At 44.3% G+C, this 20392-nt stretch overlaps 1 protein-coding gene across 1 annotated transcript; it reads left to right on the top strand.

Annotated features, from left to right (window-relative positions):
* Positions 1–345: 345 nt before the first annotated feature.
* Positions 346–15559, top strand: LOC308160132 (3',5'-cyclic-AMP phosphodiesterase 7B-like). The gene is made up of 7 exons (XM_080534011.1): positions 346–417; positions 7312–7443; positions 7619–7714; positions 7865–8005; positions 13509–13605; positions 13738–13818; positions 13914–15559. Exons 4-7 carry the CDS (start codon positions 7868–7870, stop codon positions 14141–14143), a joined length of 546 nt encoding a protein of 181 aa, XP_080390137.1. The 5' UTR covers positions 346–417; positions 7312–7443; positions 7619–7714; positions 7865–7867; the 3' UTR covers positions 14144–15559.
* Positions 15560–20392: the final 4833 nt, after the last annotated feature.

Here is a 20392-nt window from a genome sequence, read left to right as displayed (position 1 = left end):
GATCAGATAATGTATAGTGTTCTTTTCCTCATTTGAGAGTTTTCCCCACTGTATTTTTTAATCAGTACATCGTCGGGGCGCCGATTCATTTGGAGGGGGAGATATGTGGCAGGTGGCGCCAATAGGAAAAGGGGAGGTGCCCAAAGGAAAGCACATAGGGCTCACTTTAGGGGGAACGCCAGAGCGCAGCCGTGTGATCAGGTCGGAGGTGAGGTAGTTGCACACCTTACTCCATGCTGACAGGCAGAGATCAAGAGGTAGGCCGCTGCCTATGGCTATTTTCTGTGCGTAGCGTTTTATATTATTTATTTGATTGTATGTAATATTGATGGTGTGATGTATTACAGGTCACCTACTTCCCTGCTGGGTTGAAGGCGGCTGGTAGTCGCTGGTAGGACGCTGCCATCGACGTACCAGGTATTTTAAAGTATTCGTCATGTAAATTGAATCATTATGTATTTTAATATGTCGGTAATAGTGTTTTAAGATTGTTCATTTGTGTTTCCTCCAGAGCATCAGTACGGCCAGCTGCTCTTGCCGTGAGACGTTTTGTTTGGTTATAGTTTAATATGTTCTTATCTAGTCCGCCTGGGCAAGTGTGCCGGTAGCGGGGCGGACTAGTTTTTCTTTTTTGTTTGTTTGTTTGTTTGTTTGTTTATTTGTTATTTAAACCCGCTTTTCCCCCACCATTGCCTCTTCACCGGGTTAATCCCAGTTCGACCATCAGGGCAGGTTTGAGTGTGCTATATTTATAGATGATTGCAGTGAATCCTATCACTTGTGTAAACGTATTCACCCAGAGTGTCAAAGTATTTCCCTACGGGCGTGTGCAGTGAACAACCCTTTTCTACAGTGAGACAACTGTGAGACAACTGTGTATTCAAACTGTGATGCAAAGTTCATGCAGCTGAAATTAGCTCTTTTTAATGTCAGAGCTTTGAAAAAGAAATCATTCTTGATTAATGACCTGATAACCAAGAACAAGCTAGATTGTATATTTTTAGTCGAGACATGGTTAACCAATACCGAAGGTTTAGGGACCATAATAGAAACCTGCCCCCCAAACTATAATTATCAGCAGTCAATTAGACAAAACAAGAAAGGAGGAGGCATTGCAGCTATTTATTCAGCTAAACTTGTTTTCAAGGACATTGACCTGGGTGAAGTCACATAATTCGAATATTATGCTCTTGAGCTCAAAGCAGAAATATCAGTCCTTATCATTACAGTATATCGACCACCAAGATGCTCATTATCACTATTCCTGCAAGAATTTTCAGAACTGATCTCAACTGTCGTCACTAGATTCGATAGATTAATCTTGAATGGAGATTTGAACATTCACATTAATAAGAAGGATGACCCCAAAAGTATAGAGCTCTTGAACCTACTGGACAGTTTTGGACTTACACAGCACATACATCAAGCTACGCATCAACATGGCAACACCCTGGACTTGGTAATAACAACAGGGCTGAACATTGATAACGTATCAGTACATGAAATGCCTGCTATCTCTGACCATTACTGTGTGTTTTTTGATACTAACCTAATCTTAACAAAGACTAGAATACAAACGGTAGTTCAAAAAAGACTCTTAGACACCAATGCTGAAACACAGTTTTCTAACATTATGAGATCAATTGAGCCATGCAGCGACGAATTCACTCTACATGAGATGGCCCTAAATTTACACAGTACACTATCAACTACGTTAGATATTGCTGCACCCCTAAAGGTTAGGAAGCGGGCAACTGATAGAATCTCCCCTTGGTTGAGCAATACCAGTGTTAATGACAGCAAGAGGAAATGTCGGGCAGCTGAAAGAAAATGGAGGAAGACTAGGCAAAGACTTACAAAGACACGATGACTGCCTACAACAAAACAATACGCCTTGCTAGAAAGGATTACTTCTCCATGATTATTACAGAAAACGCTAGTAACTCTAGAGCAGTGGTTCTCAACCTTTTTTGGGCCAGCGCCCCCCTGTCCATTATCCAGGCCTCTTACCGCCCCCCCCCCCCCCCCCCCTCAAAAAAAGTAGGCTTATTTTCTTCCCTAAATATTAATGTTGACTAATATTCTGTGTTATATAATTTAAAAAGCATGTCACTGAATGCCAAATAATAGATTGGATTTAACTGGGCAGTTGGAATATCATTATCATTAGTTTACCAGAGAGCAGAAAAGCGAGTGTGAATGTGAATAAAAATGCTGTTTCTGAGTGTTAAACAAACTCAGACAACATCAGAGAATACAAACAGACTGCTACGGAACAGCAGCAATTTCACACATGTCCGATGCAGAACAAACAGTAGGCTGCAGAACTGTACATTACAACTAACATTGTTAGTTTTTTTAAGTGTGCTGGTGTTGCATTTCTCCAAATTGCTGTTTTATGATGCTAATATTTATTCATTTTTGATTGGACTTTGGGGGGGGGGGGGTGTCACAATATGGCGGCAAACGCTAGGGGGCTATTATTTTAATATTTTATTTAGTATTCTATGGTATTATTTTCATAAACTGACCACTTCAAATTTGTCATATCAAAACATATCAAAATATAACAAAGTTCCAAAGTTCAGAGCTCTGCGCTCTGGGAGCGCTCTGCGCTCTGGGAGCGCTCAGAGATGGGCGCTCTGACTGAAAACACGGTTTTGTCCCGTAATAACACTGATGACAGCTGATCAATACAAAAGACGCTGCAGCTGATGCGTTCGTTTCCAGGACATCACAAGAGGAGCAACATATCACAAAAAAGCGATCGTATATTTTAGTTTGCAAACACATCGCAATGCTAACCTCAGAATGGCACTAGGGATAACCTCCACAACAACACTTAACAGTAATACATTTATGTAATATACTGTGATGAACCTGCGAGGGGAGGGGACATTCGTATTTCGTAGCTGATTTCTCTAGGTTCGATTATTGGTAAGCGACAGAGAACTTTCCGGACTGGTTTATTACAATACGATCGCTTTTTTGAGATAGGTTGTTCCTGCTGTGATGTTCTGGTATGGTGGTATGGTATTAGCACTCATTTTAACTAAATTAAATAAGCTGTATTGAAAGGAAGCGAACGAAGCGAACGCAACAATTACAATGAGCCCACAAACTGAAACATATGTCACTCAAGCATAGCCAACAAGGAAAACACTCATAGAAGTTGGGCATTGGTCAACATGATGTTACAGATGGGATGAACCGGGGTTCTTTCTATTGTAGCATAGTATTGCAATTTCTGCACTGTACATGAACTGTCAAGATTCTTCTACAATGCAGCTTACCCAGACACATTGGAAACTATCAAAAGCTCTGCCTTTAGCTTCTCCATCTTCTTGATGACACTCACTTTTATTTTTTTGGGCACTGCGCTACGTGTGTCTGCGTCACAGAGCCCGGCCAAGTTCAGAGCGCTCAGAGATGGGCGCTCTGACTGAAAACACGGTTTGTCCGAGCGAACTGACCGTTCGTGCATTTACGAATGTGCCCGTAATAACACAGCTGTTTTTCATGAGAAAAATACTTTATGCGTGAACGCCCCCCAAGAACACCTCAACGCCCCCCTTTTTTAAATATTTGTTCCAGCGCCCCCCGATGTTGTCTGAACGCCCCCTGCGGGGCGGTACCGCCCCCGTTGAGAACGATGCTCTAGAGTCTAGAGTGTTATTCTCTACTATTGACAAGCTAATCAACACTGCCCCCCCCCCTCCGCAGCCGTCAGCAACAAAATGTGAAGAGCTTGCACTGTTCTTTAATAATAAAATAACATCTATTAGAGCCAGCATCACCCCTGACGCAAACATAGTCGACCTCAGGAAAACAAAAGCAGCAACTATGAGTGAATTCACCTGTATCACACTACTGGACCTCTGTAACACAGTCTCTAAATCTAATTCCTCCACCTCCTGCCTTGACCCTATACCAACAGCATTCTTCAAGCGGGTGTTTGATAGTGTCTCAAACCATGTGCTGAAGATCATAAATACGTCGCTTCAAACAGGCATCTTCCCAGATGCCTACAAAACAGCTGTTGTAAGACCGCTATTAAAGAAACCCAACCTCGACGCCGATGCACTGAAAAACTACAGACCGATATCCAACCTCACATTCATTAGTAAGATACTTGAGAAGGAAGTTTCACTACAAATAAACTCCTTTCTGAAAGAAAATAATGTCATGGAGGAATTTCAATCAGGTTTTAGAACATATCACAGCACTGAAACTGCTCTTACTAAAATAGTGAGTGATCTCAGACTAAACTCTAATGCTAATAAGGTCTCAATTCTCGTCCTATTAGATCTAAGTGCAGCGTTCGATACGATCGACCATGATATCCTAATCAATCGTCTCGAAGAGTTAGTTGGTCTTTCTGGCAGCGTGTTAAATTGGTTCAGAACATACATTACAGGGAGAAAGTTCTATGTCAAGCTTGGAGATCATGTGTCTGAGAAATATGACAGCGATTTCGGAGTCGCACAAGGGAGCTGCCTTGGTCCACTACTATTCTCACTATACATGTTACCACTCGGGGACATCATTAGAGAGCACAACGTATGTTTCCACAGCTATGCCGATGACACGCAACTGTAAATTTCTGCTGAACCAAATGATACTTCAGCTATAGACTCCATTACGAACTGTCTTCTAGCAATAAATAAATGGATGAGCAATAACTTCTTGAAGCTAAACGAGGACAAAACTGAAGTCCTACTGATCGGCCCTAAAGCAAAGAGGGATATGCTGCTTAATAATCTAGGAAAACTGACATCATTGATTAAACCTGAGGTTACAAGTCTAGGTGTTATTTTCGACTCAGACCTAAGCTTCAAGTCCCATATTAACAAGGTGACGAAAACATCATTCTTTCACCTTAGAAACATTGCTAAAGTAAGACCACTTATAAACCAAAAAGATGCTGAAAACCTGATTCATGCCTTTGTCTCAAGCCGGCTCGATTACTGTAACACACTTTTTACTGGCCTTCCTAAAAAAACTACTGCAAGACTTCAGCTCATTCAAAACTCTGCAGCTCGACTTCTAACTAGAACCAAGAGGAGAGAACACATTACTCCGGTCCTAGCTACTCTGCACTGGCTGCCAGTAACATGTAGGGTTGATTTTAAGGTCCTCCTCCTTATATACAAAGCCCTTAGCAGTACGCCCATGACTGAGTTACCATGGAGACAGTGGAAGAGGCACACTAGCACAATCTCACACACACACGCGCACACGCACACACACACACACACACACACACACACACACACACAGACACAGACACACACACACACACACACACACAGAGACACAGACACACACACACACACACACACACACACACACACACACACAGAGACACAGACACACACACACACACACACACACAGACACACACATACAAGGCCTCGAGTCAGCCCCTGGCCCGAAGTCTGTCACCCTGACCACGCACATCTTGATTAAGTGACCCTCTTCATCAGTTACATAACATAGCAGACAGCATTCTCACACACACAGTCACACACACACACATATATATACACACACACACACACACACACACACACACACACACACACACACACACAATTGCCTGAAGAGAAACCTTCGACTGATCAAATTACACCACTGGTGTCTGAGTTAACATTCAGCCCGATGCTGAAAAATTGTTGTATAAGTTATCATAAGCTGCTAGAATTACAATGATTTTGTGAACAATGTTTTATTGAGTTTGCATAGAATTACCGAGTGTCACAACAGGGGCCTCATTCATAACGGGTGCTTAGATCAAATGTTGATCTTACCCGTGTCGTACGTAGAAAACCACGTCAACGTAGTGATTTATACAATTTCAACGTGAGTCAATTTGATCGTGGAAACGATCGTAGCTCGGCGTCGAGTATTCAACTTGCTTACGCACATTACCTACTGGTTATGCGGAGTTATTACAGGCATGTGAGCCGCACTGCCTAGTGTAATTCATGCAAGTGGCTCGTAATAAAATTAACGATGTTGTTATCAGCCGAGGAAATGAGTTTAATTCAAGATTTAAAAGGAACTGATGTTTCTGATTGTATTTCAGTCTTCCTTTATATCCCTCCGGAGCTGTCTATCTCCCCTTCAACATGCCTAGTGCGTTCCACAACGGACCTTGCCCGGCCAAGCTCTAAATTATACTGGATTTTCTCCGGTGTCAGGGAGTGAGCAGCCATATAAGAATAAGACCACCTGATAAGAATAAGACCATTATATTATTACAGTATAAGCAGCACTCGAGTTGAGGGGGGATGGCATCCTCCCTGAAATAAAAACAGTCAAAATCGCCCCCCTCTTTCCATACTTAATGTCATTTTATCAATGAACGTGGTATTACTGCTATTTCAAGGTGCGAGGGACGCACACATGCAATGACAGTTACTGACACTGAAGTCACTGGCGAGGGGATGCTAAAATTGTCCTCTTATGATAAAATCCACCACCTCCCCTGATTTTCTTTTACAACTTGAGTAGAGTATAAGCATGTGCCTGTGTGCCTGGTTAGTTGTCATGATCAAACGTTACAAATGCAACTTACCGAGAAGCCACCCTTCTCTGCCCTCTCCCACTTCCAGACGAACGCCTACCCTATATTATAGCACTTGTCTTAATTCAGCCGCTATAATTCAGCCTCTATCACAGGGCGTTAATACAAACCTCATTCACCTGCGTTCATTTCCAAGTATGTTTGGTATTTATAGAAGGAAGCACGTACGCAACTTTAAATCATCTCAGCTCGTTTTATAAATAATGCTTACGACGGTTTAGGAAAATGTGCTTACGTCAGTCAAAGATGACGTTCAAGTACTTGTTTATGAATGAGGCCCCAGGTTTTAGACTCCATTACATGCATCTAGTGAGCACACTCGTATAATAATAAGTCAGTGTCACAAATTACGGCAGGACATCACACACATCTCCCATTTAGTTCAACATCTCAAAAATTGTTGTGTTTAAGTGTTAAAGCACTTTGAGCTGCAACGTTTGCAGGAAAAGTGCTATACAAATAAAAGTTATTATTATTATTATTATTATTATTATTTGTTTAAAGACAGCTAAACCGGCCAATGGAGTCATATTTTGAGATAGAAAGGAAATCGATTACAGACGATATCATAACATATAATCAGGTGGTGATCTTATCTGTTAAGTGCCCAAAGTCTGTAACCTGTCCTCTTTTTGGCTGAGTCCTCGGCACACCCCCAACAAGGCACCTGACATAGATATCTCAGTTGACCCCTGACCTCTGCCCTCTGCCCTGGGGTGTAGTTGGTAGAGCCGCTGACCCCTCTGGATGTGTTCCTGGGCCTGGTGGCGGCTGCAGCCCACGATGTGGACCACCCAGGGGTCAACCAGCACTTCCTCATCAAGACCAGACACCACTTGGCCAGCCTATACCAGGTGTGTGTGCATGTGTGTGTGTGTGTGTGTGTGTGTGTGTGTGTCAGTGTGGGGGTGTGTAAGTGAATGTCTCTGTGTGTGCGTGCATGCATGCATGGGTGTGTGTGTGTGGTGTGTGTGTGTGTTTGTGTACCTTAAAAGTGCTGTTACAGTGTGTGTCTCCCTGGGTGTGTAGAACACGTCTGTGTTGGAGAGTCACCATTGGCAGTCAACAGTGGGGATGCTCCGAGAGTCTGGCCTACTGTCCCACCTGCCTGCCGAGATGACGTGAGTCAACCTCACACACACACACACACACACACACACACACACACACACTATACGCTACATTTCTGTCAGCAACACTCGATATGTTTCACCCCATCGACTCCCTGTGGGCCCTATCTCTGTTCTCTGCTGCCCTATCTGCCCCTACAAGCAGGCCATGGAACAGCAGCTTAGTTCACTCATCTTGGCTACAGACATCAGCCGCCAAAACGAGTTCCTCACAACCTTCAGAGAACACCTGGACAACCAAGACCTGAACCTGGACAACACAGAGCACAGGCACTTCACACTGCAGGTAACTAACACCACACACACACACACACACACACACACACACACACACACACACACACACACACACACACACACACACAGGATATGACCTGTTACGCTTGCCTGGCTCAGGACAAGGTGACAAAAAGGGAGACGACACATGGAGAACAATAATAGGAGATTTATTAAAGTATATAATATTGAATTGAAATAATGATAACGTAAATAGTAACAACAACCCAAAAATGGCTGCTGGTCGACAAGGAAGAGACCGAGTCCATCAATTTGACCCCCTCTTAAAGTTCCTGGGACAATCAGGATGATCACCTTCACCTGTGCCCATCAGGAACCAAGAGAGAGGGTCAACAAGACAACAGATAATTGGCGCCCACTGGTGGTACCAGTGTGGATCGTCACATCCCCCCCCTTAAAACAGAGGCCTACTAAAAAGGTCTCTGCTAATTTGTTTCCCAGATTACAAATAATACAAATAATAACAATAGTTTATGGCAACAAAAAACGGTGATCTCTGCCACACAGCCTAAACGTCAAATCCCAACCTCCCCTACAACCTGCCCACCCTCCAGCAATTCCTGGTACCTGGAAAAGCTCTATTTAAGGAGGGAGGAGCAAGAGAAAGAGAGATTAGAGACAAGAGTTTTAGACCGGCAGCATTGATTCACCTGGAAAGGCGCTGGCTCGGACTCTGCAAAGAATGCAAAAAGGTCAGGGGGTTATGATCTTAACAAACGACCACTGGATGGGACCCCCCTCCCACATAACATCAAAGTGCTGCAGAGCCCAAACCAGTGCCAAACAGAACCCAAACAGAACCCAAACAGTAACCAAACAGTAACCAAACCATAACCAAACTATAACCAAACCATAACCAAACTCCAGGCCCACTCACATCCTCCTCCCACCCTGCTGCCACCACAGGAGTGGATGGAGATGGAGACCCCCTCGTTCACTGTGGTCAACACAACCGGCTTCACCTCCAAGACCGTATCTACTCCGGACCTAGGTGAACGAGAATAATAACATTTTGATAAGCTCAGGTGACAAAGTTGTGTAGACTTTCTACGGTTAGGAGTATCGATCAAATAATTCCGTTCGGACACCTGTCGTACAACAGAGTAGGGACCAGTAAATTTTGCTTGGAAAACTGGGTCACTCACAGAACAATCATTATGAGGAAGCCATTGACGAACCAACACATCCTCCAAGAGAAAACAACCACTTTCAGAGCTCTCCAGCTCATCCTTAGGCTGAATCCCACTGAGCAGCAGCTTCAGCTCAGGATCCTCCTGTTGGGCTAAAATCAACTCACTCCGAGACAAAGACGGCGGCAGATCAGGAAACTGAAAAACAGAATTGTCAGGAGTGAACTTATCAGACTCTTTACCATCATCAATTTTAGGGTCCATGCAACTCATAGCACGAGTCATGGCGCAGGCAGTAAAAACCTCAGGAAACTGGTTTACACTAAGGTCGGGTCCTGTTGGTCGTGTAAACCCAGAACTAACTACCAGAGGTGGAGGCACATCACTCCACACTCTTCCTCCAGCCAGGTTATTTCCCAAGATGACGGCCACACCCACCACAGGCAGAGAGGGTCGAACACCAATAGTTACTACCCCCTGGACCAGATCAGAGCAAAGCTCAATTTCATGCAAGGGGACAGACAAAGTCTGCATCCCCATCCCTCTAATCAAAACGCTGGTCCCCACACTTGACTCCTGAGAGAATGTTAAAACCGATTCCAATATAAACGATTCTGAAGCCCCTGTATCACGAAGTATCTGGACAGGCACTTTCTGTGGGCTTCCCACCAGAGAAACGAAACCTGTAGTAATAAACGGGCCAAAATCAGGATCCTCCTCGCTAATCTGTATGGAGGCAGAACCCTGTAATGCCCCCGCCAACTCAGTAGCCGCAGGTGGGCTGGATACTGAGGATGCCATCACCCCTGGTTTAAAGGGAGACCCCTCGGCAACCCCAGACACTCTTACTCCTGCCCCACAAGCATGCACTGCAAGAGCCAACGGTCTAACAGAGCCCCCCTTCCCACTGTAGGTTTTCTTTCCTTTTAGGACAGGACACTCCTGTTTCCAGTGACCCTTCTCAAGGCAATAATTGCATGTCGAGTTAGGATCTACTCTACTCTGACTGCCATGCTCCGACCTTGAAAAGGGGACAGAATAACCAGGACCTTCGTTAGGGAATTGTGTACGATTTACCAATAGGTCAGTCACGTTCGGATTATGTCTACGGCTCCCCTCGCTACGAAAACGATGTTCACCAAACTGACTCTTATTAGTCAGTACAAATTCATCTGCCAACACCGCGGCTTGATCTGCTGTTTTCACCTTGTGTTCATTTACATAAGTGGCAATGCGATCAGGGACAATGGTTTTAAACTGTTCCAGAATAATCAAATTTGCCAGATCCTCCAGAGTATTCACCTCTACCGCCACGCACCAACGATTGAAATGGCTGGTTAGTTCTCTTACAACCTCAACATGAGTTTGTTTGTCATGTTTCTTCCATTGTCTAAACCGCTGTCTGTAAGCTTCAGGAACAAGTTCATAAGCCCTAAGGATAGCGGCCTTAACTGTATCATAATCTTTCCTCTCTCTACCATTAAGAGCAATATAAGCTTCCTGAGCTCGGCCAATAAGCACACTCTGTAGTAATGCGGTGCGGTCTGAAGTAGACCAGTCCCTATCGTCGGCAACACTCTCAAACAGTGAAAAGAATACATCAGGATCTTTTTCATTAAACTTTGGCAACAGTCTAACCATGACAGACATATTATCCCTCTTAGAATTACTCGAATCGCCACCTCCACCGTCAGATAACTTTCCCTCAGCAATCAACCTAAGGCGCTCCCGTTCAAGAGCTAATTTATCCAACTCCAATTCCCTGTCCCTCGCACGCTCTTGTGCCTGAAACTCACGCTCTCGCGTCTGAAATTCCATCTGTAATGCTAACAATTCTTTCTGTTGATCAAATGTTAACTCAGTGGACCCAGATGCAACCCCAACGGATATTTTAGGGACAGACATTTTACCCTTTAGTATGCCCCTTTGAATTAATGTATTCTGTAAAGCCTCCACTACGTCCTGTTTCTTTGCTCGGCCTTTCACCACCTCAAGCTTAACCTCATAATGTTCAGCAACCTTCCACAGTTGTTCTTTCGTTAACTGTAACAATCCATCGACCGACGGAGCTGCCACAAACTCCTCAAAAACATCCATAACTCAATATAATCAAATAACCAATATTAACCAACCCTAACAAACGGGAATCTCCCCTCCTATTACAAACTCCTCCTATAAACTACTCCCATATCAGCCATAATCTTCAGCCCATTTAAAGCGAGTAACTGTGCACACATACAAAACAGAAAAGTAACTAACATACTTCGTAAGAGCTGCCCCGCATCTAACTCAGTAATGACTGACTAACCACTCAGCTAGTCTTCAGTGCGTTCACATGCAACTCTTCCACCAAGCAAATGCCTGGTGGCGCCCCCGCGTTCAACACACCAAAAATAACAAACGAAAACAATAAACAAGCGTTAAGCGCTTCTACTCCTAGCACGGGGGTTCACGTATAGCTCTGATGGTATCTAAACCACCCGCCCTACCTATCCTTCTCTGCTTTGCATAGAACACAGCACTCACCAAACTCCAGCCGAAGATCACAGCCAATACCAAGAGTTACGTCCTTGTCAGCACAGTCGGACGGCCAGCTCCCCCTCGTCACCAGCACCCAAACCAACGTACCAAATATACTAAACAATACATTACATCCAATCCAACCAAAACCCAATAACTATAAACAATAACCATGCGGGTCTCCCAATATAGAGTTGGACAAATCCAACAATCCAATCCCGAATATCAACTATGAAAAGGGAGAGAATATTGCTCTCACCAAATTCAATCCCGGACGAGCCCCCAATTTGTTACGCTTGCCTGGCTCAGGACAAGGTGACAAAAAGGGAGACGACACATGGAGAACAATAATAGGAGATTTATTAAAGTATATAATATTGAATTGAAATAATGATAACGTAAATAGTAACAACAACCCAAAAATGGCTGCTGGTCGACAAGGAAGAGACCGAGTCCATCAATTTGACCCCCTCTTAAAGTTCCTGGGACAATCAGGATGATCACCTTCACCTGTGCCCATCAGGAACCAAGAGAGAGGGTCAACAAGACAACAGATAATTGGCGCCCACTGGTGGTACCAGTGTGGATCGTCACAGACCCATAAAAACACACAAAGTGTAATGTAAGGATTGAGTTTCAGCCATTGAGTTTCAGCCAGAATGAAAGTAAGGGTAAGAAGATAAATGCCTGTATTTGTTTTAGTGGAATTGATTCAGTTCTGTGTTGTTTAAGCTGGCATCCTTGTGTGTCTGAATCGTCCACATTATCTCACCTCTGAATTCGCCTGACTGTTCATCCACTAGTGTTTTTAGCACAATGTTTTCACAGCTGCAAAGATGGGGACATCTGAGAGAGAGAGAGAGAGAGAGAGAGAGAGAGAGAGAGAGAGAGAGAGAGAGGGTCAAATATCTGATTCAATCTAGCATCTAATGAACAACCTATCAAATAGTTATCCATCACACTAGTCTTCTCTTACCTTTTCAACTGACTGTTTCATCTGTCCATTCTTCATCTTTTTGGTTTGTCACCCTCTGTCTTATTTGGTCATCCTTTGGTTTTATATCCTCATTCACACCATCAACACTATGTGTCCATTCTTCCACTCTTGTCTCTCTCTTCAGATGACTTATTTTTCTTCCTTTACTTTTTCTGTTGTTTTGACACCACTTGCAGAGTCGTCATTATTGTAAGGTAATTCACCTTCACTGCATCTAGTCTCTGACCACTCTTCATCACTTCTCAGGTCTTCCTCCTCTTCTTCTGTCTGTTTTTCTTTTTTTTCTCTTTTTAATTCTTTTTTTTCAGACAACAAACATCTAGAATATCACCTGACCACCCCATTATAACTTCATGACTCTATGACCATCTATGATCATGTCTATGACAACCATAACTACTCCCGACACCAGAGCCACTGAGATAATGGTGGCCAATAATAATTTGGGATTCTGTAGAAATGTACAACTACCAATTACACTACCCTCCGAGGTACCCTCAGAATCAGACTTGTGTACCGAGGCAGTACTGTAGTTTATAAACAATTACACTACATCAGTTCAATGAAATCGGGCCCTCACACCAACAGTACTTCCTCAGAGAGATGTATGAATTTACACGTGTCTCAAGTTTTTAGAACAATATTTTCAGAAACAGAAGCACACTGTTGACAGAATGTTTCTGGTTTATCCAACACTGTATTTGTGCATTTATGGGATTTGTCCCTTTTGAAGAAAATCCTCTGCTGGGAAGTTGGCCTGGTGGTACCAATGATATAAACTTCGCTCTAACATCATAATAAACACACACTATAAAACCCATAATAAACATCACTCTCTCCCCCAGATCGCTCTGAAGTGTGCAGACATCTGTAACCCGTGTCGCGTGTGGGAGCTGAGCCGACAGTGGAGTGAGAGAGTGTGTGAGGAGTTCTACAGACAGGGTGATGATTTTACCCCCCCCCCCCCCCACACACACACACACACACACACACACACACAACCACCGGTTGTTACCCATGGTTTTGTTTAGTGGTTTAACCTCTTCCTGTTCTCTTTGACCTTTGACCTGACAGGTGACCTGGAGAGGAATTTTGACTTGGAGATCAGCCCTCTGTGTAACCAGAAATCTGACTCTATCCCTGCCATCCAGATAAGTGAGACACACACACACACACACACACACACACACACACAAACACACACAAAGTACTTCCCCTAACACCCTCTCCTCCCCCTCCATCTCTCCCAGGTTTCATCTCCTACATCGCGGAGCCTCTGTTTGAGGAGTGGCAGCGCTTCACTGCCCCTAGCTCCCTCACCCACAGCATGATGGGCCACCTGGGCAAGAACAAGGACTACTGGGGCCGACTAAACCACACGCCGCATGATTTCCCTCTCACCGGGGGGTGTCGCAGTCCCAGCCCCCCCATCACAGAGGAGCCCGAGGGAAGAGGGAGAGAGGCAGAAGATATCGCTTAAAGAACTTGTTACTTCACTTCTTCTGATGTCTACGGGAGGAGAGGAGTGTTTATGAATTCCTGCCTGGTCCGCATACATCCCTTATAGAGGCACTGTAATGGGAAGAGGAAGAGGTGCCCTGGTCTGACCGGAGTTATAGCGCTCTCACCTGATGTGGAGGAATGTGGCACTGCAGCCAAATGGCAAAAGGAGAAGGGAGGAGGAGAGAGATGGACAGGCTAAAACAAATATGGCCGACATTATGAATGTCCATCTTATGTCTCCCTAGGTTGATGCCAAGCAGGTTGGATATTGTCATGGAGGTTATTGCCCTGACAAAGGTCATTGAAGAATGATCATCTTGCCAAAACGCCAGATTCTAAAAGACTGAGGGGATATGTCTTCTGATCGGAAGCCTGAACAAAAGCCCAAATGTATATAAGGCAGCTGGACTGCACAAGGGAGAAGATACAGACACTTTTAATGAATGACTTCCAAACGTTTTGAGGCTCTTTTAAACTGACACTTTGAACTCTTCCTTTTTTACGCTTGCGCTTACATTGGATTGATTGAGTTTCTCAACTTTTCACTTAAGTGTGTTTTTAATCTGGCACTTCATTTGACTGTAAACCATAATATGTCATCTGTTGCAAACTCTAAGACTAGACTGAATGAACGGATTTCTGACCCAAAATGGCAATACGGTTGACCACGCTAGGAGCCATAATGGGGCTTGATGGTGAAAAGGCCCAGATGGAAAATCCTATTTCTCTGTGTATTTTATAAATATGAATCCACCCGTTCACTTGCCGAAACCTGTCCTGACCAGAATTGTTCTTGTACTCATTACGGACCACGGGAGACCTATTCCCTCTATCAAGACACTCTTGTTCATTTTATACAACCTTGTATTTGTGAACAGATCACACAACAAAGCCTTACTTTCTCTGTCAGTTGAGCACATGTTCAGTGTGTGGTTATTCATATTGTTTTTCAAACATCAAACTCAGATTTTAGAGTGAGCCCCTTTTGTAAGTATATGCACTATAGTGTTCATACACAGCTAGCTGGTGGAAATGGCAAGCGTAAACTCATGCACACACCACTTAATTTACTATGAGCACTATAGCATCCTCTGTTTTAATCTGAACACATTAAAGGTTCCAGTGAAATGTCTACTTTTTAGTGATTGAGCATTATTCCCAAATTAGGAAGTTTGCCTTTAAAGACCCCCTCCAGTCAAAATCAAACATTTTAAACTGTAAATAGACATTTAAAGTACCGTATAAGTATATAATTATACAACCATTTTGGTCGATTCTCAAAAGCATTTTCGCCAAATTAGGAAGTTTGACTCTAAGGTCAGGGTCACTCAACACAGTAACCACTGCAGAGTAAGATCACACTGTTTTAACAAAAGCCATTTACTCTTTGATATTGTCCAATGCTCACTGTTACTGTAACCTCATTATTATTAAAACAATTTTTGTTATGTTTTATATCCTGTATTACAACTGATTATCTATGTGCTCACGTCCTTTACATGACTGTATCTACTGTATGTTCGTGTTTCAAGTATTCTGCAAGTTGCTTTTTCAACAATTTTAAGCCATCACTATATTCCTAATAGTAATCTGTATAGAAATACGATTCATTCATATGTGATAATCTGTGATGAGGACAAAGCTACAACTGGTTATGGGACGGATTCGACCTGCGGGCCACCAGTTGAAGACCCCCGGCCTAAATGTTCTAATGTTACAGTAGTTTTTACATCGTAGTAATAAGTTCATGCAGGCAGTGTGTGGTTGATGCTGGCCGACATGGATGATAGTAGACAAACCAGATATCTGAAAGTTTGTCTTTGTTATAGTGTGACCATCTCCATTTAAACAGACTGCAATGGCGTTCTCATTTCTCTTTTGTTTGTAACTCCCACTCCTTACATTAGCCTGTGGAGGGAGAATTTAACCACAGTTATATTATTACTGTACTGTATTTAGCCTACTGTTTTTTGTATTTAGTTTTATACATACACTACCGTTCAAAAGTTTGGGGTCACTTAGAAATTTCCTTATTTTTTAAAGAAAAGCACAGTTTTTTTCAATTAAGATAACATTAAATTAATCAGAAATACACTCTATACATTGTTAATGTGGAAAATGACGATTCTAGCTGCAAACATCTGTTTTTTAATGGAATATCTACATAGGTGTATAGAGGCCCATTTCCAGCAACCGTCACTCCAGTGTTCTAATGGTACATTGTGTTTGCTAATCGCGTTAAAAAGCTAATGGATGATTAGACAAACGTTGAAAACCCTTGTGCAATTACGTTAGCACAGCTGAAAACGTTTTTGCTGGTTAGAGAAGCCATGGCCTTCCTTTGAGCTAGTTGAGTATCTGGAGTATCACATTTGTGGGTTCGATTATACTCTCAAAATGGCCAGAAAAAGAGAACTTTCATATGAAACTCGACATTCTATTCTTGTTCTTCGAAATTAAGGCTATTCGATGTGAGAAACAGGCATGAAAATGGGTCGGGGTGAAAAAGGTGAGAAGGATACGAGACCCGGAACCTGCTAGGCGGTCCCGGCGGAAAGTTTTTTTTGTGGAAAAATTAGCTTCCATGTGCTCATATCTGATTTCTTTTAGATTTACTCTAGTGGTGGTCACATGCAGAATAACAAGATTTATATATATATATATATATATATATATATATATATATATATATATATATATATGAATGTAGGTCACCTATTTTGGATTCAAAACGGGAATTTCGCCGAAAGGTGAGCGATTATTGTTGTGTCTTGTTGTTCTCTCCGACTTACAAGATACACTTTATAATGATAATGACTCTGGTCTCTGGAGCAACGTTCAGCGTGCGTCTTTATTCACCATTCCAACAACAACTAGACCACACTAGTCGATCGATGATAACATTGTCAAGATGTAATGCTACGGAGGCAATAGCAATCAATCCCAGATCTATGCTAAACATAGCAATATACTACATCCCCCCTTTTAAGCATTAAAAGTCTCTCTTGGGTCAACTGAAAATTAGTCTCTGAAAAGATGAAACAGACAATAAGTGTCACTGGGCCTTATGGCTTCAGTCGATGGATTGATCTTCTTCTTTAAGAACTGTACTCACTGTACTCACTACTAACTAATGTGTATGATCTAAACAATAACAGTGCAGACCTGACTATAACTTGTCAAGTAACTTGTGAACTTTCACTTGGAGTAAAATCAAACTTGTAAACATACCACACTTTCTAAATGTGTCCAACTATCATCTAGTAACTAACTAAACTAAGGGTCAGAGGTCACCAGTACTTAACCCTGGTGGAGCACAACCTTCAGCGTTGGCCCATCTCAAAGTCTTGATACCTTGCCGGAAGCGCCACAGCTCTGCCACTTCTGGTGCGGCAGGTAGGAGTGGAGCTCTCGCCCTCACAGGAGGACGGGTGCTGAGCTGGATGATCCGGTGACTCTGGGGGTCCTCCCAGCGGGCTCACAGGTGCAGGCTGCTCCAGTGGCTCAGGATCTCTCTCTTGATGCAGACTTGGATGAATACGCCTGAGATGACGTCTGTTCCTTCTGAAGACAACACCAGACGGGCTTCTCACGTTGTATGACCGTGGCTCTTCTCGTTGGTTTAGGACTCTGGCTGGCATCCATCCACGTCTCGTTTCCATGTGAACCTTTGCACCAGGAGCAAACTCAGGTAAGGGCTGTGAGTTGCGGTTGTAGTAGTGCTCCTGTCTGGTTTGGAGATCTTTCAGCCTGGCATGAACTCCTCTCGGGGTAGCTGGCTGTAGAACAGCTGTAGAGCAGGGCAGCGTGCTTCGTAGTACTCTTCCCATAAGCACCTGAGCTGGGGAAACATCTGTGCCTGTTATTGGAGTGTTTCTCAATGCTAGCAGGGCTAGATGGGGGTCTATGTTGGTCTGCAAAGCTTTCTTGAGTGCATGTTTGACCGTCTTCACCATCCTCTCTGCCAGACCGTTGGATTGAGGATATGCAGGGCTGGAGTGAATGAGCTGTATTCCCCAGGATGCTGCAAACTCCCTCATCTCTGCACTTGCAAAAGGAACATGGTCGCTTACCAGCTCTTTTGGGATCCCGTGCCTCGCGTAGACTGCTTTCATCTTGCAGATGACTGTGTGAGCGGTCTTGTCAGGTAGATGGAGCACCTCTGGGTACTTGGACAGATAGTCCACCACGACAAGGTATGACTGGCCCTGGAGCTCAAAGATGTCAGCTCCGACCTTTAGCCATGGTATCTCAGGGATATCATGTGACATGAGGGGCTCTCTCTGGTTCTGTGGTTGGAGTTGTTGACACGGAGAGCATCTCTCCACTGCGTTGTCGATGTCACGAGTCATTCCCGGCCAGTACACGACTTGTCGGGCCTGTGCCTTTGTCCTCTGGATACCTTGATGTGCGAGGTGTAGTCTCTCTAGTATCACCTGTCTGGCGGCTTGAGGAATCACAATTCTGTCGCCGGTCATCAGTAGTCCGTCCCTGATGTGGATAATGTGCCGCTGAGGCCAGTATTGGTAGAGACTGGCGGGCACACTACGTCGTCTTTGGGGCCAGCCGCTGCGGTGTCTCTCAGCCACTGCCTGTAGTGTCTCGTCAGCTGCTGTGGCTTCTTTGAGCATCTTGAGCATGTCTGAGCTCATGGCAGCAGTAGCCTCCATCGTGTGGATCACTCTCTCCTCGAAGAGGTCCTCTTTTCCACTGTCGGCCTGTTCGGTGACAAACGCGCGGGAAAGGGTGTCGGCGACGTGCATGTCTTTTCCTGGCGTGTATGTTATTTTCAAATCATACCGTTGAAGCTGGAGCAACATGCGCTGTAGTCTTGCTGGGGCTTTGCTCAGGTGTTTCTTAAAAATCACTTCAAGTGGCTTGTGATCAGATTGGACTGTAACAGTGTTGCCGTAAACATACTGGTGGAAGCGTTTGGCTGCGAACACTATCGCCAGCAACTCCTTCTCTATTTGGGCGTAGTTTCTCTCAGCTTCTGTGAGAGCTCGTGAGGCATAGCACAGCGGTCTCCCCTCCTGGAGAAGACAAGCTCCCAGTCCATCTTTCGACGCGTCAGCCTGTATGGTGAGAGGCATGGCTTGGTCATAGAACTTCAGCACAGGGGCGTTGGTGAGGGCTGACTTCAGCTTGATTAAAGCATCATCATGTTCATGGTTCCACTGCCAAGCTGCATCTCTCCTCAGCAGCTGTCTGAGCGGGGCAGTCACTGAAGCTTTATCAGGGATATACTGAGCCAAATACCTCGTCATCCCCAACAGCCTCTGCAGCCCTGTCTTGTCCTCTGGTGGCGGCATGTTGTTGATGGCCGTCACCTTTGTGTCATCCGGTTTCACTCCCTCTGGTGTAATGACGTGGCCCATGTATCTGACGGTGTTGATTTTGTACTGGATTTTTTCCTTGTTGAACTTGACGTTGGCTCTCTGTGCCCTCTCCATGACCTTGTGAAGGATGCCATCATGTTCCTCTTCTGTGGCGGCGGCGATTATCATATCGTCTGCGATGATATGGACTCCTTCGATGTCTCCAAAAGCCTCACAGTTTTTCTGCTGAAAAACTTCGCTGGCGGACTTGATGCCAAAAGGAAGTCTCTTAAAGCGGAATCTTCCCCACAGCGTACTGAATGTGCACAGCATAGATGATGGCTCGTCAAGTCTCACCTGCCAATATCCGTCCTTCTCGTCCAGGATCGTGAATATTGACTTCCCAGAGAGCTTGCTCTGGACTTCCTCCGGGGTTGGTATCGAGTAGTGCTGCCTCTTGATTGCCTCATTCAGATCACGAGGATCCAAACACACCCTCAGTGATCCGTTCTTTTTCTCAGTGATGACGAGGCTATTCACCCACTCGGTCGGGTCTGTCACAGGTGCTATGACGTCCTTTTTTACAAGCTCTTTCAGGGTTGTTTTCAGTCTGTCCACGACACTGACTGGGATCTTTCTGCATCCGTGGACGACTGGGGCCACACTTGGGTCTGTGTGTATGTGGTGCACACCGGGGAACTCACCCAGGCCACTGAAGACAGATGCGTACCGCTCCACCAGCTCCTCTTTTGTAGCTGGTGCCTTGACTGCAAGCGTCTCTATTCTCCTCACGAGCTGCAGTGTCTCGCACGCTTCTCTGCCCAGGATGGGCGTGGTGGACTGTGCAGTCACAAAAAAAATTAGATTTGCTCTTGCTCTATTGGGTGTCTCACACGTGAATGTCACTG

Source organism: Nansenia antarctica (genome assembly GCF_963989245.1).
Source record: "Nansenia antarctica genome assembly, chromosome: 1".
Lineage (NCBI taxonomy): Eukaryota > Metazoa > Chordata > Actinopteri > Argentiniformes > Microstomatidae > Nansenia > Nansenia antarctica.
Note: the sequence above shows the minus strand (reverse complement) of the source record. Positions and strands in the feature narration are given on the sequence as shown.

Coding starts and splice junctions, on each gene's coding strand:
- LOC308160132 (XM_080534011.1), top strand. CDS start 7,868: ATGGAACAGCAGCTTAGTTCACTCATCTTGGCTACAGACATCAGCCGC. Junction 13,606..13,737: donor TGAGGAGTTCTACAGACAGG/GTGATGATTTTA, acceptor TTGACCTGACAG/GTGACCTGGAGAGGAATTTT. Junction 13,819..13,913: donor TATCCCTGCCATCCAGATAA/GTGAGACACACA, acceptor CATCTCTCCCAG/GTTTCATCTCCTACATCGCG.